The sequence below is a fragment of the Aedes aegypti genome, chromosome 2 (genome assembly GCF_002204515.2).
Source record: "Aedes aegypti strain LVP_AGWG chromosome 2, AaegL5.0 Primary Assembly, whole genome shotgun sequence".
Lineage (NCBI taxonomy): Eukaryota > Metazoa > Arthropoda > Insecta > Diptera > Culicidae > Aedes > Aedes aegypti.
Window position 1 is genome coordinate 196,119,238 of NC_035108.1, and position 20,254 is coordinate 196,139,491.

Sequence of the window (20,254 nt, forward strand, 5' to 3'; positions counted from 1 at the left end):
TTTTTAGGAGATTTAAATGGTTTTCTTACTAAAATCCTGAATGAATTCATTGAGTATTATTGTTTTGCGGGTTTCTAAGATACTGATACTGATTCTTGGTGAATCCTTGCTTGAATTATTCACTTGACTACTCATTGATCTATGATAAATTGCTTAAGATGCTTTGTATGGATTCTTCGAACCATTCTGAATGATCTTTTAGATTTTTTCGGCGGATTTTTGTTTAGCTCTTGGTGAGATTCTTGGGAAAATACTTTCTTGGATTTATTTCATATTTTAGGAATGCCTCATCAGAGGTCATGTCTAAGGCATCATTTCGAAGGTGTTCCGAGAAGAGAAATGTTTTTCCCTAATTCCAAATCTCTTTTATTAAAGACGGTGAAGTTTTGCCCTTGTCAAGTATTTTCTTCGACGTATACGAAAGTGATAAGAGAATTTTGACCCACGTCTGTAGCGTTGGTCTTGTAGATTTTTCAATAAATCGTTTATATCTGTTTGTCAAAAACTCTTTCGAAATTCAAACCATTCCAATAGTATTCAAAAAAAAAAACCGTCAAAATCATACTAAATAACCTAATCTGATTCCTCCGTATTTGGCACTTTTGTATAAGTAACGAATTTTATCAATAATTTCAATTCTTATCCTGCAAATATTACTTAATACTAAACTTTCAATAACAAGCAGCTGGCTAATGTCAAAACCCTTCTGAGAGATAGTGCTCAAATTCAAATATCTGTTGAATCATCTAGTCTTTTTATTTCAATACCTAAGCAGGTACATTGTTAATGCCTATATTTTCCCCAATATTTGACAAACTATATGGTGCTTTGATGTTGTCGGACTGCACAGAGTTTTTAAATTATGAAAAAAAAAACTTATGTAAGACATACCCAAGTAATCAAAGAGCACTTTAATTCGCCCTGTGTGCTAATATAGTGCTATCATGCAACAAACATGCCCTACATTAGCCGTGTAATAGCCCTATATGCCCATAAAGGCAAATTAGCGAATATTTTGAAAGCCAAATCAAACATTTTTTTTAATCTAAAATTTGGAAAATATCAAATCACCGGATCATGATGCCTATCGGTTTTAAATCCGTTAAATAGAAAACTGACTTTGAAAGGACACCCTTTACATTTTTACTTGTTATGTTCACATCGTTCAAATGCAATTAAACTATTTTCAAAAGCATGCTAGAGAAAATGTGATCTTTAAAGTATAAATTTGAGAATAAATGTTGAGTTGAGTATGAATTGATCCGATCAAAGTGCATTCGCTTTTATGACGATATGAAGAAATGAAGAAGGTTTATTTTAATTACTAGGTGTCCAGGGTGGAAGCTTCAGAATCATTTTCAAAATTTTATTTCGAAACCTCTGCAGAGCTTTCTTTCTGATATTACAACAGCCAGTCCATATTGGTACAGCATAAACATGGCTGGCCTGGAAATTGATTTGAAGGTCAAAAGCTTGTTCTGAAGACACACTTTGCAAAGTTTTGATTTTCTGCTAATAAGTGGATAAAAACATTTTAAACAGTGATAACATTTAGCTTGAATAGGTTTAGGTTCAATGTGATTTTTGAAGTTAAATTTTTATCTAGCATTAGCCGTAGATACTTAACTTCATCTGACCAATTTATTGGAACCCCTCTAATCGTGACACCATGCCTACTTGAAGTATTCAAATAAAGATCTTTTGTTTTATGTGCGAATGTTGTAAGTTGATCACTGGAAGTATTAGAAGACATCTTCCATTTTTGCATATATGAAGAAAAATATCCAAACTTTTTTTGCAATTTACTACAGATGACACGCAGGCTTCATCCATCGCGGACATTCCTGAGGTAACTTAAAAACTGTCAAAGTATCCAATAATATTGGTTCCAACCTTGAGGAATACCAGCTCTTACATGAAGTCTTTCGGCTTTGAGTTCTGATAATTGGCCTCAGTGTTGATAGACTCACACTCAAAATCTCAATCAATACGCTCTCCCGTGAGAGCAAACTCATTAGAGATCTACTTCGCAAATCTCACGCTTGAGATTTTGATGTAAAATCAACTCAATCAACTCAAACCGTAAAAAATGATTCAGTCGCAAAACCCGGCAAAAACTCGTGAAACCCGAATGTTGTTGTTTACGTTAGAAAGGATTAACATAATTTTACCAGACTAACTCGAAATTATTGCCGTGTGAGAGTAAACTGTGGAAATACGCGACAATGAATTAAAAAGGTGAGCCTACTCATCCATGATTTTTTGACTGTTGAGCTGCATGATTGACAACTCACGCATGAAAAATCTCAAGCGTGAGTTGTGAGAAATTGAGTTTTTCACAACACTGATTGGCCTGAAATTTACGATTTGACAGATAACTTTGGATTATTCTATTGTTGGAAATTAAAGTTAAGCCATTAGTTTTATTTTCCTTTTTCAATGCCGGTATTGGCTACTGAGGTTTCTTTTTCAAAACTTTATATAAACTTCCAAAAGGGCTTTGAGCCAGGGATTAATTGAGATTTTTTTTTCAAAATTCTTATTTTTTAATTGAGAGAATGGTTTTTTAATTTCTTTCTGCAGATTCTCCCATATAATTTGCAAAGCAGGATCGCGAGTGCGTTGAAATGGCCTTCTCTTCACGTTTTTAAGACGGATCAAGAGTTTCAGATCATCGTCTACAATCATGGATTCGAATTTTACTTCACATTTTGGTATTGCAATGCCTCTTGCTTCAATAATGGAATTAGTTAAAGTTTCGAGAGCATTGTCAATATAAATTTTTGTTTACAAACAAATGTTAACATCAAGATTCCTATCGTCTTCCAGTCGGTTCGTAAATGATCGAAAATGGAGCTGATTCGATTGAGAATCGCTTCATGGGATATTTGAAATCAGAGGCGACTCGTAACCTCACTTTTTACCTGTCACGTTCTAAAAATGCCTTTTTCGACAAATTGAGATCATAATGCAAATAGTAAATGATTGGAATCTTCCTTTTTAGCAAAATTTTCACTTGATAGATGCAAATTGGTTGCATAAAAAATCAAGAATTTCTATTCGTGGAACAGGAAGATTTGAGGTTAGGGAACCGCCACTGTTTGAAATGTAACAGGGACATGATTAGAATCAAAAACAGCGTAAGTAACCAGTTGGATAGAAAGGTGACTAGAGTCGGTTAAGACCAAATCAATCGTAGAAAAGTTTCTAGAAAAGGAAAAACATGTAGGGCTATCAGGGTATTGAATTGAGAAATATCCTGAAGAGCACTCATCAAATAAAATTCTGCCGTTGGACTTGCTTTGCGAATTATTCCATGAACTATGTTTTGCATTTAAGTCATCAATGACAAAAAAATTAACTTATTGCGAGTAAATTTCCGCAAGTCAGTTTGAAGCAAATTAACTTGCAGCCCAGTGCATTGAAAATGCAAATAGGACGCTATGAAAGTATATTTTCCAAGCTGTGTTTCAACAGAATCACCTACACTCCCGTGCAATAGTTTGGGTTCACCCCCTTAAAAACATACTTAAGTGTTCTGCCCATATATCTGTGATTACACGTCCATGTGAAACTCTTTAAGCCGCATTCGAAAGACAAGGAGTTATTCTTACTTCGTATATATTATTCCAAAAACATTTTTTTAATTTTGTATACTAAATTTATATTTAAAGTTGTTACATTTTCCAAAAAACATACTGAAAAATCATATCTAATTTCTTTAGCATTGGGTCGACCAAAATTTTAAATCAAAGTGTCATTAGAGTCGTAATCTTATATTCTTTGAAGAGACCTTACGAAATTTTGGCGGAAAAATCTGGAAAGTATTCAAAATCAATGAAACAGTCAGTCATGTCATCGTGCAAAAGTTTGGGTTCACCCCTTAGTATGATGCAAATCGTGCAAAAGTTTGGGTTCACCTGAGCCGCACGCACATCATTTTTGTCAATATCTCTGCCGTTTTTCAACCGATTTGAATTGTTTAAAGCTTTTTTGAGCGCAAAAAATGGCGCGTACATGATTGGTTTGAGATTTCACAGATTTAAGTAAGTTCAGGTGAACCCAAACTTTTGCACGATGACTTGACTGACTGTTTCATTGATTTTGAATACTTTTCCGTTTTTTCCCCAAAAAAATCATGAGTGCTCTTCAAAGAATATAAGATTACGATTCTAATGACACCTTGTTTTAAAATTTTAGTCGATCCAATGCTGAGGAAACTAGTAATGTTTTTTTCAGTGTGTTTTTTGAAAAATGTCACAACTTTAAGTACAAATTTAGTATACAAAGTTCAAAGAACGTTTTTGGGAAAATACATACGAAGTAAGAATAACTCTTTGCCTTTCGAATGCAGCTTAAAGAGTTTGAATTGGACGTGTAATCACAGAGATATGGACTGAAAACTGTTGTATGTTTTTTAGGGGGTGAACCCAAACTTATGCACGGGAGTGTATAGTTCCAAAAACTTTGGTTTCTAATGACGAAAAAAGTTGATGTTTTATACGCCTATGAATGATGATAGCAACTCCCCACATGCTCCATCCAGTCGATCATTACGATAAACAAAAAAGTTTAGATCTCTTTTGAGTTTGGATCCAGTTTTCAAATACGTTTCAGTAATAACTGCTATATGTATGTTTATAGCTGTTACAAAATTGAACAGCTCGTCCTCTTTACCATTCAAAGAACGAACATTCCAATTCAAAATATTTAAAAAAATATTTGGATCCATTAGAGAAACATAATCTAATAACAGTTTTATTAGTAAATTTTACACAAACTTGAACCGCTTCAGCCATAGTGGTGGATTTGAACATTACATTGCATTTGATTCAATTGCTCAGTTAAAAAAAACAAAGTCAGAGCGAGACATGTTACTAGAAGTAGGTACATTTTCTGTTGAATTTTCTGTGAAAAATGAACATTTTTGCATTTGTATATCGCTGGATCTTGCTGAGTAACTGCTTGTTTACCGCTGTGACTTTTTGGACCCTTAGGCTTTGGTTCAGTAGGAATGTGACGCCATAAACTGAAAAAAGAAGACACCCATTTAATAGATTATAAAAGTATACACAGTCAAAACGAAAACAACGTATAAAACCACATCTTATCGTATCAAAAATTCCTTCTACGCCGTCCTATCTCGCCAACTTTTTTCATTGATAAAGTTATCATCATTTTCAGCAAATGCAACATTGTATGTATGAACAAGTGTTGAGGTGAATCTAACACAGAAAAATGACAAAACTAAAACTTTTAGAACTCTGTGATTCATTCCCAAGTATTCCAATTGTGAGAATAAATTACACCAAAACTACACTAAAAGAACAATAACTATCAAAGTGAGTGTAAAACAAAACCAACCAATAATGACTCATCCCAAAGTGACAACCAAATCAAGTACCATCATTCACATAAAAACTCACCGACAACGGTTCACCTCGTCAACAGGTGGTCAAATTCGCCGGATGGCGGCAGTTTTATCAGCCGCAACATTTGGCAGTGATTGAATGCACTTCGCAGCAGAAATTCTGCCGAGTTCACGCGAAAAAGTTCTCCCTGTTTGGATCGACCCACTTGTCGTTTGGAGAGATTCGCATAACCGGTTTCATTTGTAACTTAGAAAACAGAAAACGTGACGCGTTTCCTAGTTAGGTAGCTTGACCAAAACCTGCCCCCGAAATCCCACTTAGCCGCTGGAGGCCGCAAATGAAAACGTCGCATTTCCGCTCGAATTTCGACTTTTCCGGTCGGCCACCACTAGTTTCTCCGTCGTCGTCGTCGTCTTTGTTGACTCAACAACATCTATCGGAACAGGAACAGTCGACTTCGAATCACCAACAGCAGTTGTTTTCGTCTTCGTCGCAGTCGCCATCGCAGCAGTTTGACCAGCAATTCCGCGAAGGATATCTCCATCGAAGAAGTGGTCTACATCATCGTCATCAACGGCAAAGTGGTTCCAGCAGTAGTAGTGGTGGTGGTCTTAACAATCTCAATCAGCGCCACCTGCAGCAAGCGATACAAAGTAACGAAACCAGAGGCGAAGGTTTTCTGCCAAAAGTTGGGGAGATTGTTGCCGTGTCATCGTCAACGTCTCCGCCGCCTTCGCCAGCTCCACTTCCCTTGCCGGAGTCCTGTGCGGACGAACAGCAGAATCAATTCCTGTCGGTACCAACTCACCAACATCACCATCATGATCAACAGCAAGAACAACAACTGACGAGAGTGGTTAGCTATCAAGGTAAAAAAAGATTGTTTGCCGGTTTCGGCTTCAATTCCCGGTGCTCTCTGTCGAATTTTAGTTTGATTGAGTTGTGTTTTCCGTGTTGTGGTTGTTTTCTTTCGGTTCAATGGTTTCCTTCGTTCTTTTCTTTGATGTTTGGGTAGCAAGTAGCTATATGCGGTGTTTTGTCGTCCATTTGATTTGTTTCGTTTTATTTTTGTTTTTCGATGGTTTCACTTTGGCATGTATTTGTTTTAACAATTTCGTTCTTCTCGGTCTTCTTTATTTGCGTGTTCAGTTTCGTTTGCATAATTATTCGAATGAAAGTTATTGTAGATGTTACTTTTTCAATTATTTCGATATATAGATTTTCTCCACATGTTAAATGAACAAAACAATGATTCTTCAATAACATTGCAACTTTTGTTCGCCACAAGACTCGTATTTCAGAGACTTTTTCTGTTCAGAAGAAAAATAAAATTCTGGAACCGGTTAACCAACAGCGATTGAATAAGTAAAAACTACAATTTTGCACTATCATTATCATGTGATTAATCCAGTTAGAAATATGTGGACAAATGGTGGCCAAGAGCTTCGCTTAGGATCAATCGTATTTTATAGTGATGGTTCTAAATTGAACAATCGAGTTGGTACTAATATAACTGGCCCAGGAGTTAACATATCAATTCCTATGAGCAAGTTCAAACAGTCATGTTTTTTCAAGCAAAAAAATCTATTTTAGAATCCGTAATGTTCGATAGCCTAGCAGCTTTTAATGCTTTGAAATCAACAACTCCCAAACATGTTAGGGAGCTGTAAGGACATAAAGAAGGCAACAAAGTATGAAAAGCAAGCTTAGAGAAAACGTGAGGATGGAAACTAAGAAACAATCATACTGTCAGTTATTGGTCAAACAAACTGTGCCTTGAACAAACGTTGTTCAAATTACTACAATGGTGTAGTTTGTAGAATACTGGTAAGAAATATAAAATATTGAGCAACTAATAAGGATTCTGAGAAATCAAAATTTCTATGAAATAATTAAAACAGCAATATCCGACAGCCATGGGCGGAGATGACGATTTCTGATGGAAAAAGGTATAGAGTCTAGATTATACATTGATACATTAAAGACTTCATCAGATCTGGTTTTCCCATATGAAACCACTAGTAACCTACAAATGCAAGACAGTCGCAGCGGTTCATAAAATCAAACGTTTTTGACACTCACAATATTTAAAAACTTCCTTAACCCCTCTACCGGCAGCTTCATCTTCTTACCTTAAATAAAAAATATTCAAACAGTAATACCTGTTTAGGTTTATCGATATTTTTGCACCATTCTTTCACGAGCTTTCAAAAAACTCTTTCATTTGAGGAATCTATGTCAATATAGATAATTTGTAATATGGTTTTGAAGATATTAAGATGTACCTTGGGGACCAACATTCACCATATAAAAATTCTTTGGCCGCCATTTTGTTTTCATTCAATTTATCAAAAAAAAAACTAATATGTGGGCTATACAATGGCAGGTTATAGGGAGCTTCTCTGAAAAAATCATGGAAATCGGTTGAATTGTCTTCAAAAAATTAGAAAATTACAGAATTGTTATTTTTTGAAGTTTTCAAAATCTTCATACTGCCAGATTGGAACCAGAAACAGAAAATGTTCATTATTCCAAAAAGGTTGCACCAATTTGTTTCATTTTTTCACCACAGACTCTCATTGAAGTATTGTTTCGAACAGTGAACATGAGAAAAAATCTTTAGCTTTAGCTTATGGCAATACGTCGGTCCCTTAATAAATTTTGGAATATCTCAGGATCCATATGTCCAATGATCAATATCGACACAGAGAATATGTGGGAAATGATTCTCACCATATTTTTGATTTTAGGTGCCACTATGGTCGATGAATTTCTAATTTGGAGAGTCTCTAATCAACAGAGAAAATACTGCAGCAAACCAGAAATCTCTTCGTTATACATAGAGAGACTGAAATTCGGTATCCTCACAGGATGGAATGGGCAGAACCCACAATTTTTCAAATGTGCTCCGATTTTGTTTAATTTTACAAAGCTAATAGCAGTTCTCTTTTCAGAGACTTGGTTTCTATTTAAAATTTTAATGCAAGTCTCTGGAAGCCTCTATTTTCAATGAATGAATAAGTCTCCATTTTAACCAATATTGTTTCTAAGGTCTCTTTTTGGCATATTCTGCTTTCAGTAAGTTCTGATGCAAAAGTCTACAGTAGAGCGGTTCAAAATTTAACAATATTTGGAAATCTAATCTCCCATATCTTCCTTATAATCCTTATCATAAAAGTAGTGTTCTGTGATATTTTTAGATTTCTAGGTGGTGAATTAAAGGTGGCCCAAAGACGATGTACGTTTATATAGAAATTACTATGGAGACATTTTTAAAAGAGTTCCAAACACGTTAGTACTGTAATGTAAGTACAAACTTATCATCCGATAGTGAAAACTCATTCTTCAAACCTTTATGAAGGATGCTTCTGGACACAAATCCCTTTTGAGCTATTTTTGTTTGGGATTTTTAAGATGTTTGCAGGGCTATAATCCCACATAAAGCTAAACAATAGCAAACGAACTCATGAATATATCTATCCATCGGATTTAATTGCTTAATTTGAAGAACGAGTTTCCACTTTTGGATGATAACTTTTTACTTACATTACAGTAAACGTGTTTGGAATATTTTCCAAAATATTTCCATAGTAAATTTCATATACACCTACGTCGTCTTTGGGCCACCTTTAAATCACCATCAAGAAAGCTGAAAATTTCACTGAGTACTATTTTTATGATAAGGATTGCAAGGAAGATATGGAAGATTGGATTTTCAAACTTTTTTAAATTTTAAACCGCCCTAGTCTACAGACGCCAGGTACTATAACGTGATTATTTAACTGATTCTTTAAGAATTTATTTTCAATTCCTCGAAGCAAAGCTTCAGGAGTTATTCTAATTATCTTCAGAGATTTTATCTGGAATATTTTCTGGGACTCCTACAGGGATCTCTCCAGAAATTCTCTACCAATTCTCTCAGAAATTCTTCCAGCGATTTTTTTCCAAGGGATGCTTAGAGCAAATTATCCTGAATTCACTTCAGGAGACCCTGGAGCATCACAACGCTACTTCCCCAGGGAATTCTTAGAAAGTTGCTCTAAAGACTACTCCAGATATCTTTCCATTAATCCTTCAACCAAATTCTTCAGCTGTTACCCCAGGAGTTACTGTAGGAATCTACAGAAATTCGTCAAAAAAAGGTTTTTTTTTGTTCAGAGTTTTTGAAGAAATTCCTTTGAGAGATTTTTCAAGAAACCCTAAAAGAATTTCTTTGCCTTCTCATCCAAGGTTACTGCCAGCAATTCCTAAAAATTCATTGAAGGGTTATACGATTAAATCTAATAAAAACTTACCCAAAGATTCCTCAATAAATTTAACCTTTGATTTATCGATAGCTTCCTTTAGATTTTTTTTTAATAATTTCAATATTTCATCCAATAATTATTTCTACAGTTCTTCTATCTAGATGTTTTTCAATAAAGTCTATTAAAAGCCCCATATAATCTTCAAAAGTTTATAAAAGGGTCCATAATGGGCTGTCCCTTATTTTTCAAAAATGCGAAATGTTATAAGTTCGTCATTGTAAAGTGCTTGTTTTGGTAAGAAAAAATTCAGGTAAAAAATTGAAGTCCGTACGTGCACGCTAAGTGGTCCCCCAACGACCCTAAAGGTATTAGGTGTAGACGACCGCCGTGCGCCAAATCGAGCTTGCTGTTCTAGTACACGCAACATGAGTATGAAAAGTCACTAGTAAGAAATTTATAATCAGTATAGAATTTTAAGTAAAATGATATTTTATACTGTGAATATATTCATAACACTGCACGCTGACATAAAATTCATAATTACTAAGGGATCGTTTAAATTTTACGTAACGCAACAGAGAGAGGGAGGAAGTCTTACGTAGTGTTACGGTCCATACAAAAATTTTAAATTTTTCATACAAAAGCTGTTACGTGGGGGAGGGAGGAGGTCTAAAATTGGCAAATTTTGCGTTACATAACATCTGAATCATCTCAAAGAAAACAAACTTCTATGCTGATTACAAACGCGCGCAGGACAATTTGTACTGGTGGCTTTTCGTACTCATGCTGCGTGCACTAGAGCAGCGAGCTCAATTTTGCGCACGGGGTCATTTACGCCTAATACTTTCAGGGCCGTTGGGGAACCACTTAGCGTTCACGTACGGATTTCAAATTTTTACCTGATTTTTTTCTTACCAAAACGAGCACTTTACAATGACGAACGTATAACATTTCGCATTTTCGAAAAATAAGGGACGGCCTAGTCCATAACAGTTAACACTTCAGCATTTTTCCTATAATACATTCGATCACAAATTTCATTAGGGATTCTATCCGATGTTTTTCAAGGAATTCCTTCAAAATATTTTTCGAGATATTATCCAAAGATTTGATTGATTCGTTTCCCAAATCTATCTAGAAAATCTCCTAAAACTACATCATGACCCAACTTCATCATGAAGAACTTCATCATGAGTTCTTACAGAAATCCTTATGCATCGAGAAAGACTTAAAAAAACTTACACAAACTTCATCAGAGATTACTTTAACGGCTTTCTTCAAAAATATGCCACAGAATTTTGTTTAAAAAATTTCTCAAACAATATCTGAAAAAAAAAATCTTAACATTCCCTTTGCAACATGCCTGGAAGAAAACTCCTGGAAGCCTTCCTAGGAAAATATCTCGAAAAAAAACCTTTACAAATTCCTAAATAAATCTCTGGAATAATTTCAAGGTTATCATAAGGAAAATTCCTTGTTGAAATCCAGCAAGGAAATTTTGTAGAAAACCCTAAGAAATCCCTGTAGGCATCTTTGGAGATGTTACTGATTGATTTTTTTTGAAGATGTTTTAAAAGAAAGTCTTGGAGAATGTTCCAAGGGAATTGTCGTAAGAATCATCGGATAAAATCTTAGAGAACTTAGAGAATTTCTTGAAAAATACCGTTGTGCGAGGTGACATTGGGGCATAAGATTAACGAAAACAATGTGACAAAAGAACATGATGTAAAGATCCACTAAATAGTCAGTTTTTTGACGTGTATACTAGCGATTACATGTATTAAAAAGGGCGGTCAAAATCACCCTCTTAGGTCAAACAGGTCAATCTCTGAGGTAATATCTGTGTATATTTTTTAGAAAAAAAATACAGGTTGTATTCTTGAGGTATTTAAAACAATTTTGGAGGAATTCTCGAGTAACTTTTCAAAAGGACCTATGAAACAATGAAAGGTTTTCTCCTCCCTTTCGATTATAAAAGTGCAATGCTGGGAAGTTTTTGGCTATAGATCGAAAAACGATATTCTTGGCTAGCATTCCATACAAAAAAAAAACACACACAACAGAAGAATTTAGGCCTAGTTATTGATTGAAGAGAGAGTAAACAAAGAGAGCCTCTCAATGTTAGATAGGTCCTTTTGAATAAGACGCGAGAATTTTTTAAGAAAATTCTTTAACGAATTCCATGGGTATTAATCACTAAATGAACTCTTGAAGAAATCTCCGAAGTAATATCTGAATCTTTGGATAAATCCCTGAACTATTTTTTTCAAAGATCCCTCTACGATTTTTCTGAGGACTTCATTTACGAATGTTTGGAAAATCTTTTGAGGAATTCCTGATGATCTTGAGAATAATTTCTGGAGTAATTTCTAACGTCGTCACTAGAGAAATTTCTATTCGAAATCTTCAACCAAATCTGAACGAAATTTTTAGTGGAAATTCTGAAAAATCTCAAGTAATTTTTGGAGAAATCTTTCGATGAAATACGAATTCAAACGAAAATCTTGAAATCCTAGGAAATAATTGGAGAACTACTGAATAAAAACCCGATGAAATCTTCAAAGGAAGCTTTGAGCATCTGAAATAAGTTTTGAGCTATTCTTAAATATTTTTTTAGAAATGCTATTTGATTGATGTAAGATTTGATTTTTTTGAGAAGATATGTTCCAGAAGATGTTTCTATACCTAAACACCTGAACTAATTTTTAATGAAATTTGTAGATACAATCTTAAAAAATCATATAGTAATACAAGCAGTGATACTTGTCGTAATGTCATAAGGCATTCATAAAAAAACCTTCAATAAAAATGTTCTTAGGGAAATGAGTAGTCAGATTCAATGAGGAATCAATCTCTCTTGTTTGGTCTCTTCTTTCGTGGAAGAGGTCTCTAAAGTTCTTATTTTCAAGACACTCAGTTGCAAATCCGGGAAATCCAAATGATCGACTCTATTATTATAAAAGGCGAAAATGCACTAATGCCTGACAACTGCCTCTTCGCATTTGATAAGTTGCTATAGGGATTGTAAACAATTTATATAGTCATTTTTCATCAGAGTTCTGTAAAATCGTTGGTATCCTGGAAAGACCACTGACAGATTCTTCTTACGTTTTTTATTGATTTCTTGAAAAGGTGCTACAAATTTCGTGCGGCAAAATATTACAGTTTTAAAGAAGAATGAAACATCATGTACATCCTTCAAAAAATCTGTAGAAGAGTACTCAAAGATTCTTAGCCAAGGTTATCATCGAGAAAATTTAGCATTATTAAGATGGTAAATACTTGATGCCATTCGTGCAAGAATCACATCTGTTTTTCGGATTCACATTGAGATATTGATACTGAATCTCGGTGAAGCCTTGCTTGGATTACTTGCCTGACTAGTCCTCGATTTAAAACCAAGTGCTTGTGAGGACCTAACGAGATTTTGTATGCATTTCTGTAGATTTACAGCGAATTACAGTTATTCTCAGCGAATTCATGACGAGGTTAAAATGTCTCTGAGAAGTTGGCTCCCTATCAAAATTTTCTATCAAACGTTTGGGAAACATCAATTCGCAGGATCATAATATCATCATGATTGAATGGGCAACCCGCATCCAAGAAGATATCTATCAATTTCAGATTGCTCAGATATACCTTAATAATAATGTGTGATCCATTTAGCTTTTTACATAACTATACGTAACGGATTTTTTGTTTCTTCCATCTGCCAATAGAACAAGCAGAACCGAATAGATCCCAACTGTGTGCCTTCCTTTTGCCATATAAAATGTCAGCATTTTATTTCGATCTTCCAGCGCTATTTGGTTATTAGCACCACCAAAATGCGTCAATTTTAACGAAACCAGCTCTTTCATCAGCCCCGAATCGCCGTCTTCGTCTTCGGTCGGCCCAAATTGCACTCTCGGATAAATGTCGTCTTCCCATCCCGTCAGACCTGTTTTGCCATGTATACCTACATCCCGTGAGCTCTCGAAGTTAAATTCAGCTCCAGTCGTAAATTTTCACCCATTTAGCACTTCCCTCATCCGCTGGTGGCGTTCTCTAGCGGCGTCGTGGTGCTGGTGACTCTAATTGATTGACCGGACAGACTCCGAAAACCGGAGCAAAGAAGATGGGCGTCAGCGCCGCACAAAAAGAAAGTGGCGTCGTCTTGGAAACAATGCCGTATGCTTAGCTAATTTGGGTTACTTTTATGTTGCTTTATGTCCAAAAATGGCAAACTTCGAATTGGACGACAATTTCAAGAGAAAGATTCAAAGTAATGAAGAAGGTCAACGATGGACAAAAGGGGATACGGTACCATAATTTTTCGATGCACACAAATTAGTCAGGTTACCAAATTGAACTTCCTGAAGCACTAAACCTGTCATCGTCTGTCCTTTATTAACGGAAATCGTTACCTTTTTGCTTCATATTTTCTGCATGTGTCGATTATTGGTTTAAGAAGTTATCATTTGCTTCATTTTACGACCCTCTCCTCATTTATGGCTTTCTAATTAATGCCGTTTTCTTTCTCTACCACAGATCAACAGTATTCCTCCGGTGACAGAGCTGCTACTAGTGTGCGACATCCACAGCACCATAATTTGTACCAGCAGCGACGCCAAAACCGCCCTGGTGAAAAAGAATCCTCTGCGATTGTCGTTCCAGCTCTAGAAGAAGAACAAGAAGATCGAGGAGCCCCTCTGCCAGCAGTCGTCCGATCGAGTGCGGTCGTTATTGACGGTGGACAATCGTTGCTGGCCCCGTCTGTCATCTACGAAACGTCATCATCATCATCGTCGTTGCGCTATGATGGTGGATTGAGTTCCCAGAGACAGAATCAATCGAAAGCAGCAGAATCAACAGTTGCCGCCATCGATAACAGCAACGGTAATTTGCAACGTCACAGTCAAGCTCAGCATCAGCATCAGCATTTGGTGGCTGCGAGTACGACAGTAAACTCGAACTACAACCGGAGCCATCAACAGCAGCAGGCTGAAAATAGCAGCCGTAGCAGCAGTAGTGGTATTGGCGGCGGTCATATAAAGTATCCACCACCGCCACCAGCTCCAAAGGGAACGACGACAACAGCAACACTAGCAGCTCCGACTAAGCGCAAGAGAGAAACAGGTAATTAGCATCATATTGTGCCCCTCCCCCCTTGCGGTTTGAATTTTTTATCGTATTACCTACATTAGCCATTAGAAGTTGGAAGCAGATTCAACGTTGATTTTAATGCAAATCTGTGATATTTTATTAGCAGGGTTTAGTGTTACTGCTTTTCCACTGCTCTCTACTAGCACTTTATACTCATCTCGGATTGATGGACCAACGGGACCACCTTTAGGCGACAACTTTTCGTCTGATTTCTTTCATCTAACAACAGTTTTTTCCTCGGTTTCAAAATGAGTTCAATGTCTTAAACATAGTTGCTCGATTTGTCAATGATTTGAACATTTTCGCGATTTTTGTAAATTTATCGCAAACAAGTCGTGCTGTGGATTTCCATACTGTCCACTGTAATATATTTGACCATTGCTGGGAATTGATATTTCATTCAAGCAAGTAAGGTGCTCATCAGCCGCTTTCCGGATGCTTTGAACGCCACCTACTTGCTTATATATAAACGATAGAAGAATAATGTCTTGTTTTATTTGCTCAGAATTGATAATTGCAAAGCCGTCTCCTAAGGGCCCAAATAGCCGTAGCGGTAAACGCGCAGCTATTCAGCATGACCATGCTGAGGGTCGTGGGTTCGAATCCCACTGGTCGAGGATCTTTTCGTAAAGGAAATTTTCTTGATTCCCAGGGCAACCTGCCACACGATATACACATGCAAAAATGGTCAATCGGCAAAGAAAGCTCTCAGTTAATAACTGTGGAAGTGCTTATAAGAACACTAATCTGATAAGCAGGCTTTGTCCCAGTTGGGACATAACGCCAGAAAGAAGAAGAAGAAAGCCGTCTGCTTCTTTTCATTTGTATCTTTCGTAAAATTACTTGCCCAGATTATTGAATTGATAGTGATTTTGTTACCTGAGAGCTTTACTATTTACACACTTCATTCAGAAAGGTTATCGTGATCGAAACAAGAAATAGGCTGAATCAAGACCCATATCTTAGCGTTTCTCCTTTCATATACCGAAAGCCTGTTAACCCTTCAGTCGTTGCGCGGTTTGCCACCGTTAGAACCACCACGCTGATGCTATGTACGATAAGCGAGGTTTTTTCACCACTGTTGTACAAAATACAACAGCGCGACGACTGAAGTGTTAATGGTCCTCCATAGCATCGCGGATGATACTGTCATACGTAGGCCGCCTAGACATTGATGAACAATTTTGAAGTGTTTGGTCAGAAATTGACAGCTTATCCTGGCTCATCTTTACTCTTAGTCCATCCTTCATGGGTAGAAATCAGAATCCAAAAACAAGATTATGAATCATGATATCATGATTTAAGTGTGTTTTCATCTTATGAAAATACACCATGATTTGGACTCATGATATCATGAGTCAGATTGTCGTAACGCAACACACGCGTTAGGTTTTTGTTGTGATTGCTCGGAATCATGATTCAAATGCCAAAAATGCTGAGTCGCGCATCCGTTTATGATCGACAAAATAAAAAAAAAGTTAAAAATAGTATACATTGAGATTCGAGCCAAGAACCTTCAGATTATTAGCCACGTACTCTACCACTCAACCGCTTCGTCATCTTGAATTAAGAGTGATCGATGCGGATGAGATGAAGCAAAGTGCACCGCTTAGTGTTTTCACACTGGATGTTACGCTTATGAGGAATCATGATTTTGACTCCAGGAACCATGATTTGTGATCCTGATATTATGACCTAACCAATTTATGAATTTCATGATTTACACTACCCGCCATAAGTATGGAATCGCATCATCTAGTATTGCAACACCTCAATTGAATATTGCAGCACCCCAAAAAGTTTAGCATCACCCGTAAGCTATTACACTAATGACGCAATATCTTGGAAACCTTACTTTCTAGAAAGCTGCGGTCTTCAGCAAAGTTGTTCAGAAGCCTTACGGCGTTCATCAGCTGAAATTTTTAATGCGCCATTTTGCCGCTACGTGGCGCTAGTGTGCATGTAAATTGGTCATATTTTAGACGGCTCTAGCTCATGAACCTGACCACTTAGAATGTTCGTGTCTTCAGCAAAGTTGGTCAGAAGCTTAAAGGCAATCTGCGGCAGCACTGATTGGTTAGCAATTTTGCCGCTACGTGGCACTAGTGTGCATGTAAATTGGTCATATTTTAGACGGCTCTAGCTCATGAACCTGACCACTTAGAATGTTCGTGTCTTCAGCAAAGTTGGTCAGAAGCTTAAAAGCAATCTGAGGCAGCACTGATTGGTTAGCAGTTTTGCCGCTACGTGGCGCTAGTGTGCATGTAAATTGGTCATATTTTAGACGGCTCTGGCTCATGAACCTGACCACTTAGAATGTTCGTGTCTTCAGCAAAGTTGGTCAGAAGCTTAAAAGCAATCTGAGGCAGCACTGATTGGTTAGCAGTTTTGCCGCTACGTGGCGCTAGTGTGCATGTAAATTGGTCATATTTTAGACGGCTCTGGCTCATGAACCTGACCACTTAGAATGTTCGTGTCTTTAGCAAAGTTGGTCAGAAGCTTAAAAGCAATCTGAGGCAGCACTGATTGGTTAGCAATTTTGCCGCTACGTTGCGCTAGTGTGCATGTAAATTGGTCATATTTTAGACGGCTCTGGCTCATGAACCTGACCACTTCTTACCGTTTGTAACAATAAGCCTGTTAGTTTGTAAGTTTTTGTTTTTTCTATTATTATTATTTATATGTCTCCGTAAATTTGAATTTTAAATCATATTGCATGCCATAAAAACACCCCTACACCTGATATAAATTTAGTACACTACACTACAATAAAAACTAGCTATCAGTAAATGTATAACATTTAGAGTTCAGTGGAGGAAAAGTAAGAGAAAAATACTACCCAACGATAGAGGGATTAGGCATCGGAGAAGGATAGATTCGGTCTATTTCCTATAAGGATCCAATTCGAAGTGGACGTTGAAATTTAAAAGAAAATTAACAAGAAGATAAAAGAGTTAAGAAAGTGGAAGTTAAGAGAGTTAAGAAAGAGAAGTAAGCAGCGAAGAAGCGAATCAGGTATGCCTGTGACTGCAGAAAAATTGCTAGACCCTAAAAGGTTATATTCGTGAATTTAGGACCCGTGGAGTTTAATTTTGGAAACTCCTTCCGGATTGAGTCCCTTAGAGCCCACTAGGGCATTTGAATCCAGGTTGGTAGTAGAACGAAGCCTGCTCCAAGACCAAGTGACCGAGTACGTAGAATCCCGTGGCCGACGACCCGGTTTCGAAGGACGCTAACCTCCAGGACGGGTCGTTCTTAGGAATCGAGGCCAACGAGCGTCCATTCCCAGCACCCCGTTCAGCTTTTCCACGCTGTCAGCTCCGTCGAACCTGCTCCGTAGTATACCGTGCCACCATCCCTGCAGAGATCCCTGAATATACCGGCCGGTTAGGTAATTAGATATAACGACACTACACTGCACACCCACCCACACAGATATGTACATTGAGGGCAATATACAGGCTACATTATAACCATATAACCATAGCCCAACCATTGGAGTGCCAACCGGCACATTAGGATCGATGCCAGTAAGATCCTAATTACGGCATACTGGCTGCAAGGACAAGGACAAGGTCAAGGACTGTATCAACACGACGCTATAGAGCTGACAATCGCTCTATTCCACTTCCTTAGTAAGAATGGGTGACACTATTCTGAAACGGCAGGTGGGCTAATGGAACGGTTGCCCCCGTCCCGTTAAAACCGTGGCAGGCCTCCTAGTACGTTCAAAGCTCGCCACCTTAGCTGGTGGAAGTAGGCTCAGATGGATATTCCTGACTAGCGTCGATCTGGCTCTGAACCCGGTACCCCATGAAGGACCGTGTCAGCCCTCGCGTGGACCTCACTGCAAGCAAAGATACCCACGGGATCACAAGGACGACTACCTACGACGGGTGGAGATAGCGGCTTGGAGGGGGGACCCTTAAGCATGGAAGTGAATAACATCAACGTAGGTGAAGCAGCGAATCCGTTCGCAAAAAGTGGCTTGCCGAGGTCGCCACCGAAGCAAGGCCAACAGCAGGAGCTGGAACAGCAGCAGCTGGAACACCAGCATGGCGAAGATGAGCTGCACGAGCAGCGAACACGTGAACAGGAGCGGCGGGATAAGTCGCAAAGTGAGCAGGAGCAGCGTGAGAGACAGCAGCAACATCAGCTGCAAAGTGCGTGGAAGTTACCCCCGAGCCAATCGAAGGTGGAAGCGGCGAAAACCGTCGTAGATGAGCTTCGGGAATTCGTCGATAAGAGGCACAACGTGCACAAAGACATTAAGGACCTCGTGGCAAGGATTCAAGGAACCCTCGGATCCGCCGTCAAGGACTGGAGGAAAGTGATGCAGAGGATTGATGCTGTTGAAACCGAGTTAGCGGCGACCAAAAAGGCCCTGGCAGCTGCGGTAGTGCAGCCGGCAAAAACCGGCATAGCCCCTCGGAAAGATAGCAAGGGGAAAGAAAGGTCAGCGGGAATAGGAACTACGCCAAGTTTCACCCCTAAAAGACATAGGTCGTCACCAGGAGACGAAAGACAGGCTGTACCCAAGAAGCCGAAAAATGCAAATCCAAAACCGGCGGATGAAGTGCTCAGTGGGGGACCCGGCGATATCCCATGGCAAGAGGTCCGGAACAAGAAGAAGAGAGGCAAACAGGAGAGTGCCAGAAAGCAAAGGCCAATCAGGAAGAAGGCAAAATGCGAAGCTGTTGTCGTCAAAACTAGCGAGGACACTTATGCTGAAGTCTTGCGGGCCATGAGGACGGACCCTCAACTAAAGGAGTTTGGTGCCGACGTTCAGAAGATCAGACGCACCCAGACGGGAGACATGCTCATCGAGCTAAAAAAAGACTCGGTGAACAAAAGCTCAACATACAAAGAGCTAACCGAGAGAGTCATGGGCGAAAAGGTGCAGGTGAAAGCCATGTGCCCTGAAGTGACACTCCAATTGCGGGATCTGGATTGGATCACCACCGAAGAGGAAGTGAGGACCGCCATAAAGGAACAGTGCGATCTGGAAACGGTGCAGATGACAGTACGGCTAAGAAGAGCACCGCTTGGAACACAGGCGGCGTCGATAAAGCTCCCAGTAGACGCAGCCAACAAAGCGCTGGAAGTCGGGAAAATTCGGGTCGGTTGTTCAGTATGTCCACTGAAGATCTCCCAGAGACCGGAGGGATGCTACAGGTGCCTGGAATACGGCCACCTGGCACGAAACTGCGAAGGACCAGACAGAAGTAAGCTCTGTAGATGGTGTGGCGACGAAGGTCACAAGGCGCAGGATTGCAACAATAAGCAAAGGTGCCTGATCTGCAAGGACAAAAGTCGCAACAGACACGCGACGGGAGGCCCTAAGTGCCCGGCCTTCAAGCGAGCGAGAAATTCTAAACCGCAGTGGAGGTAACTCAGCTAAACCTCAACCACTGTGACACAGCGCAACAGCTGCTGTGGAAGTCCGTATCGGAATCGAAGTGCGACGTAGCTATCCTTGCCGAGCCGTAT

The 20,254-nt window shown here is 38.5% G+C and overlaps 1 protein-coding gene across 8 annotated transcripts in view; it reads left to right on the forward strand.

Moving 5' to 3' along the window:
- LOC5578843 (homeodomain-interacting protein kinase 2) overlaps nucleotides 1-20,254 on the forward strand; it is a 312,570-nt gene that overhangs the window by 6,746 nt on the left and 285,570 nt on the right. For 6 of the 8 annotated variants that reach the window (XM_021843605.1, XM_021843610.1, XM_021843606.1 and 3 more), the window contains 2 exons: nucleotides 5,185-6,241; nucleotides 14,150-14,737. In XM_021843605.1, the coding sequence (XP_021699297.1) occupies nucleotides 5,710-6,241; nucleotides 14,150-14,737 (1,120 nt within the window). In that variant the 5' untranslated portion in view covers nucleotides 5,185-5,709. The remainder of the gene's footprint in view (nucleotides 1-5,184; nucleotides 6,242-14,149; nucleotides 14,738-20,254) is intronic. The other 2 variants (XM_021843613.1, XM_021843611.1) reach the window with 1 other exon arrangement.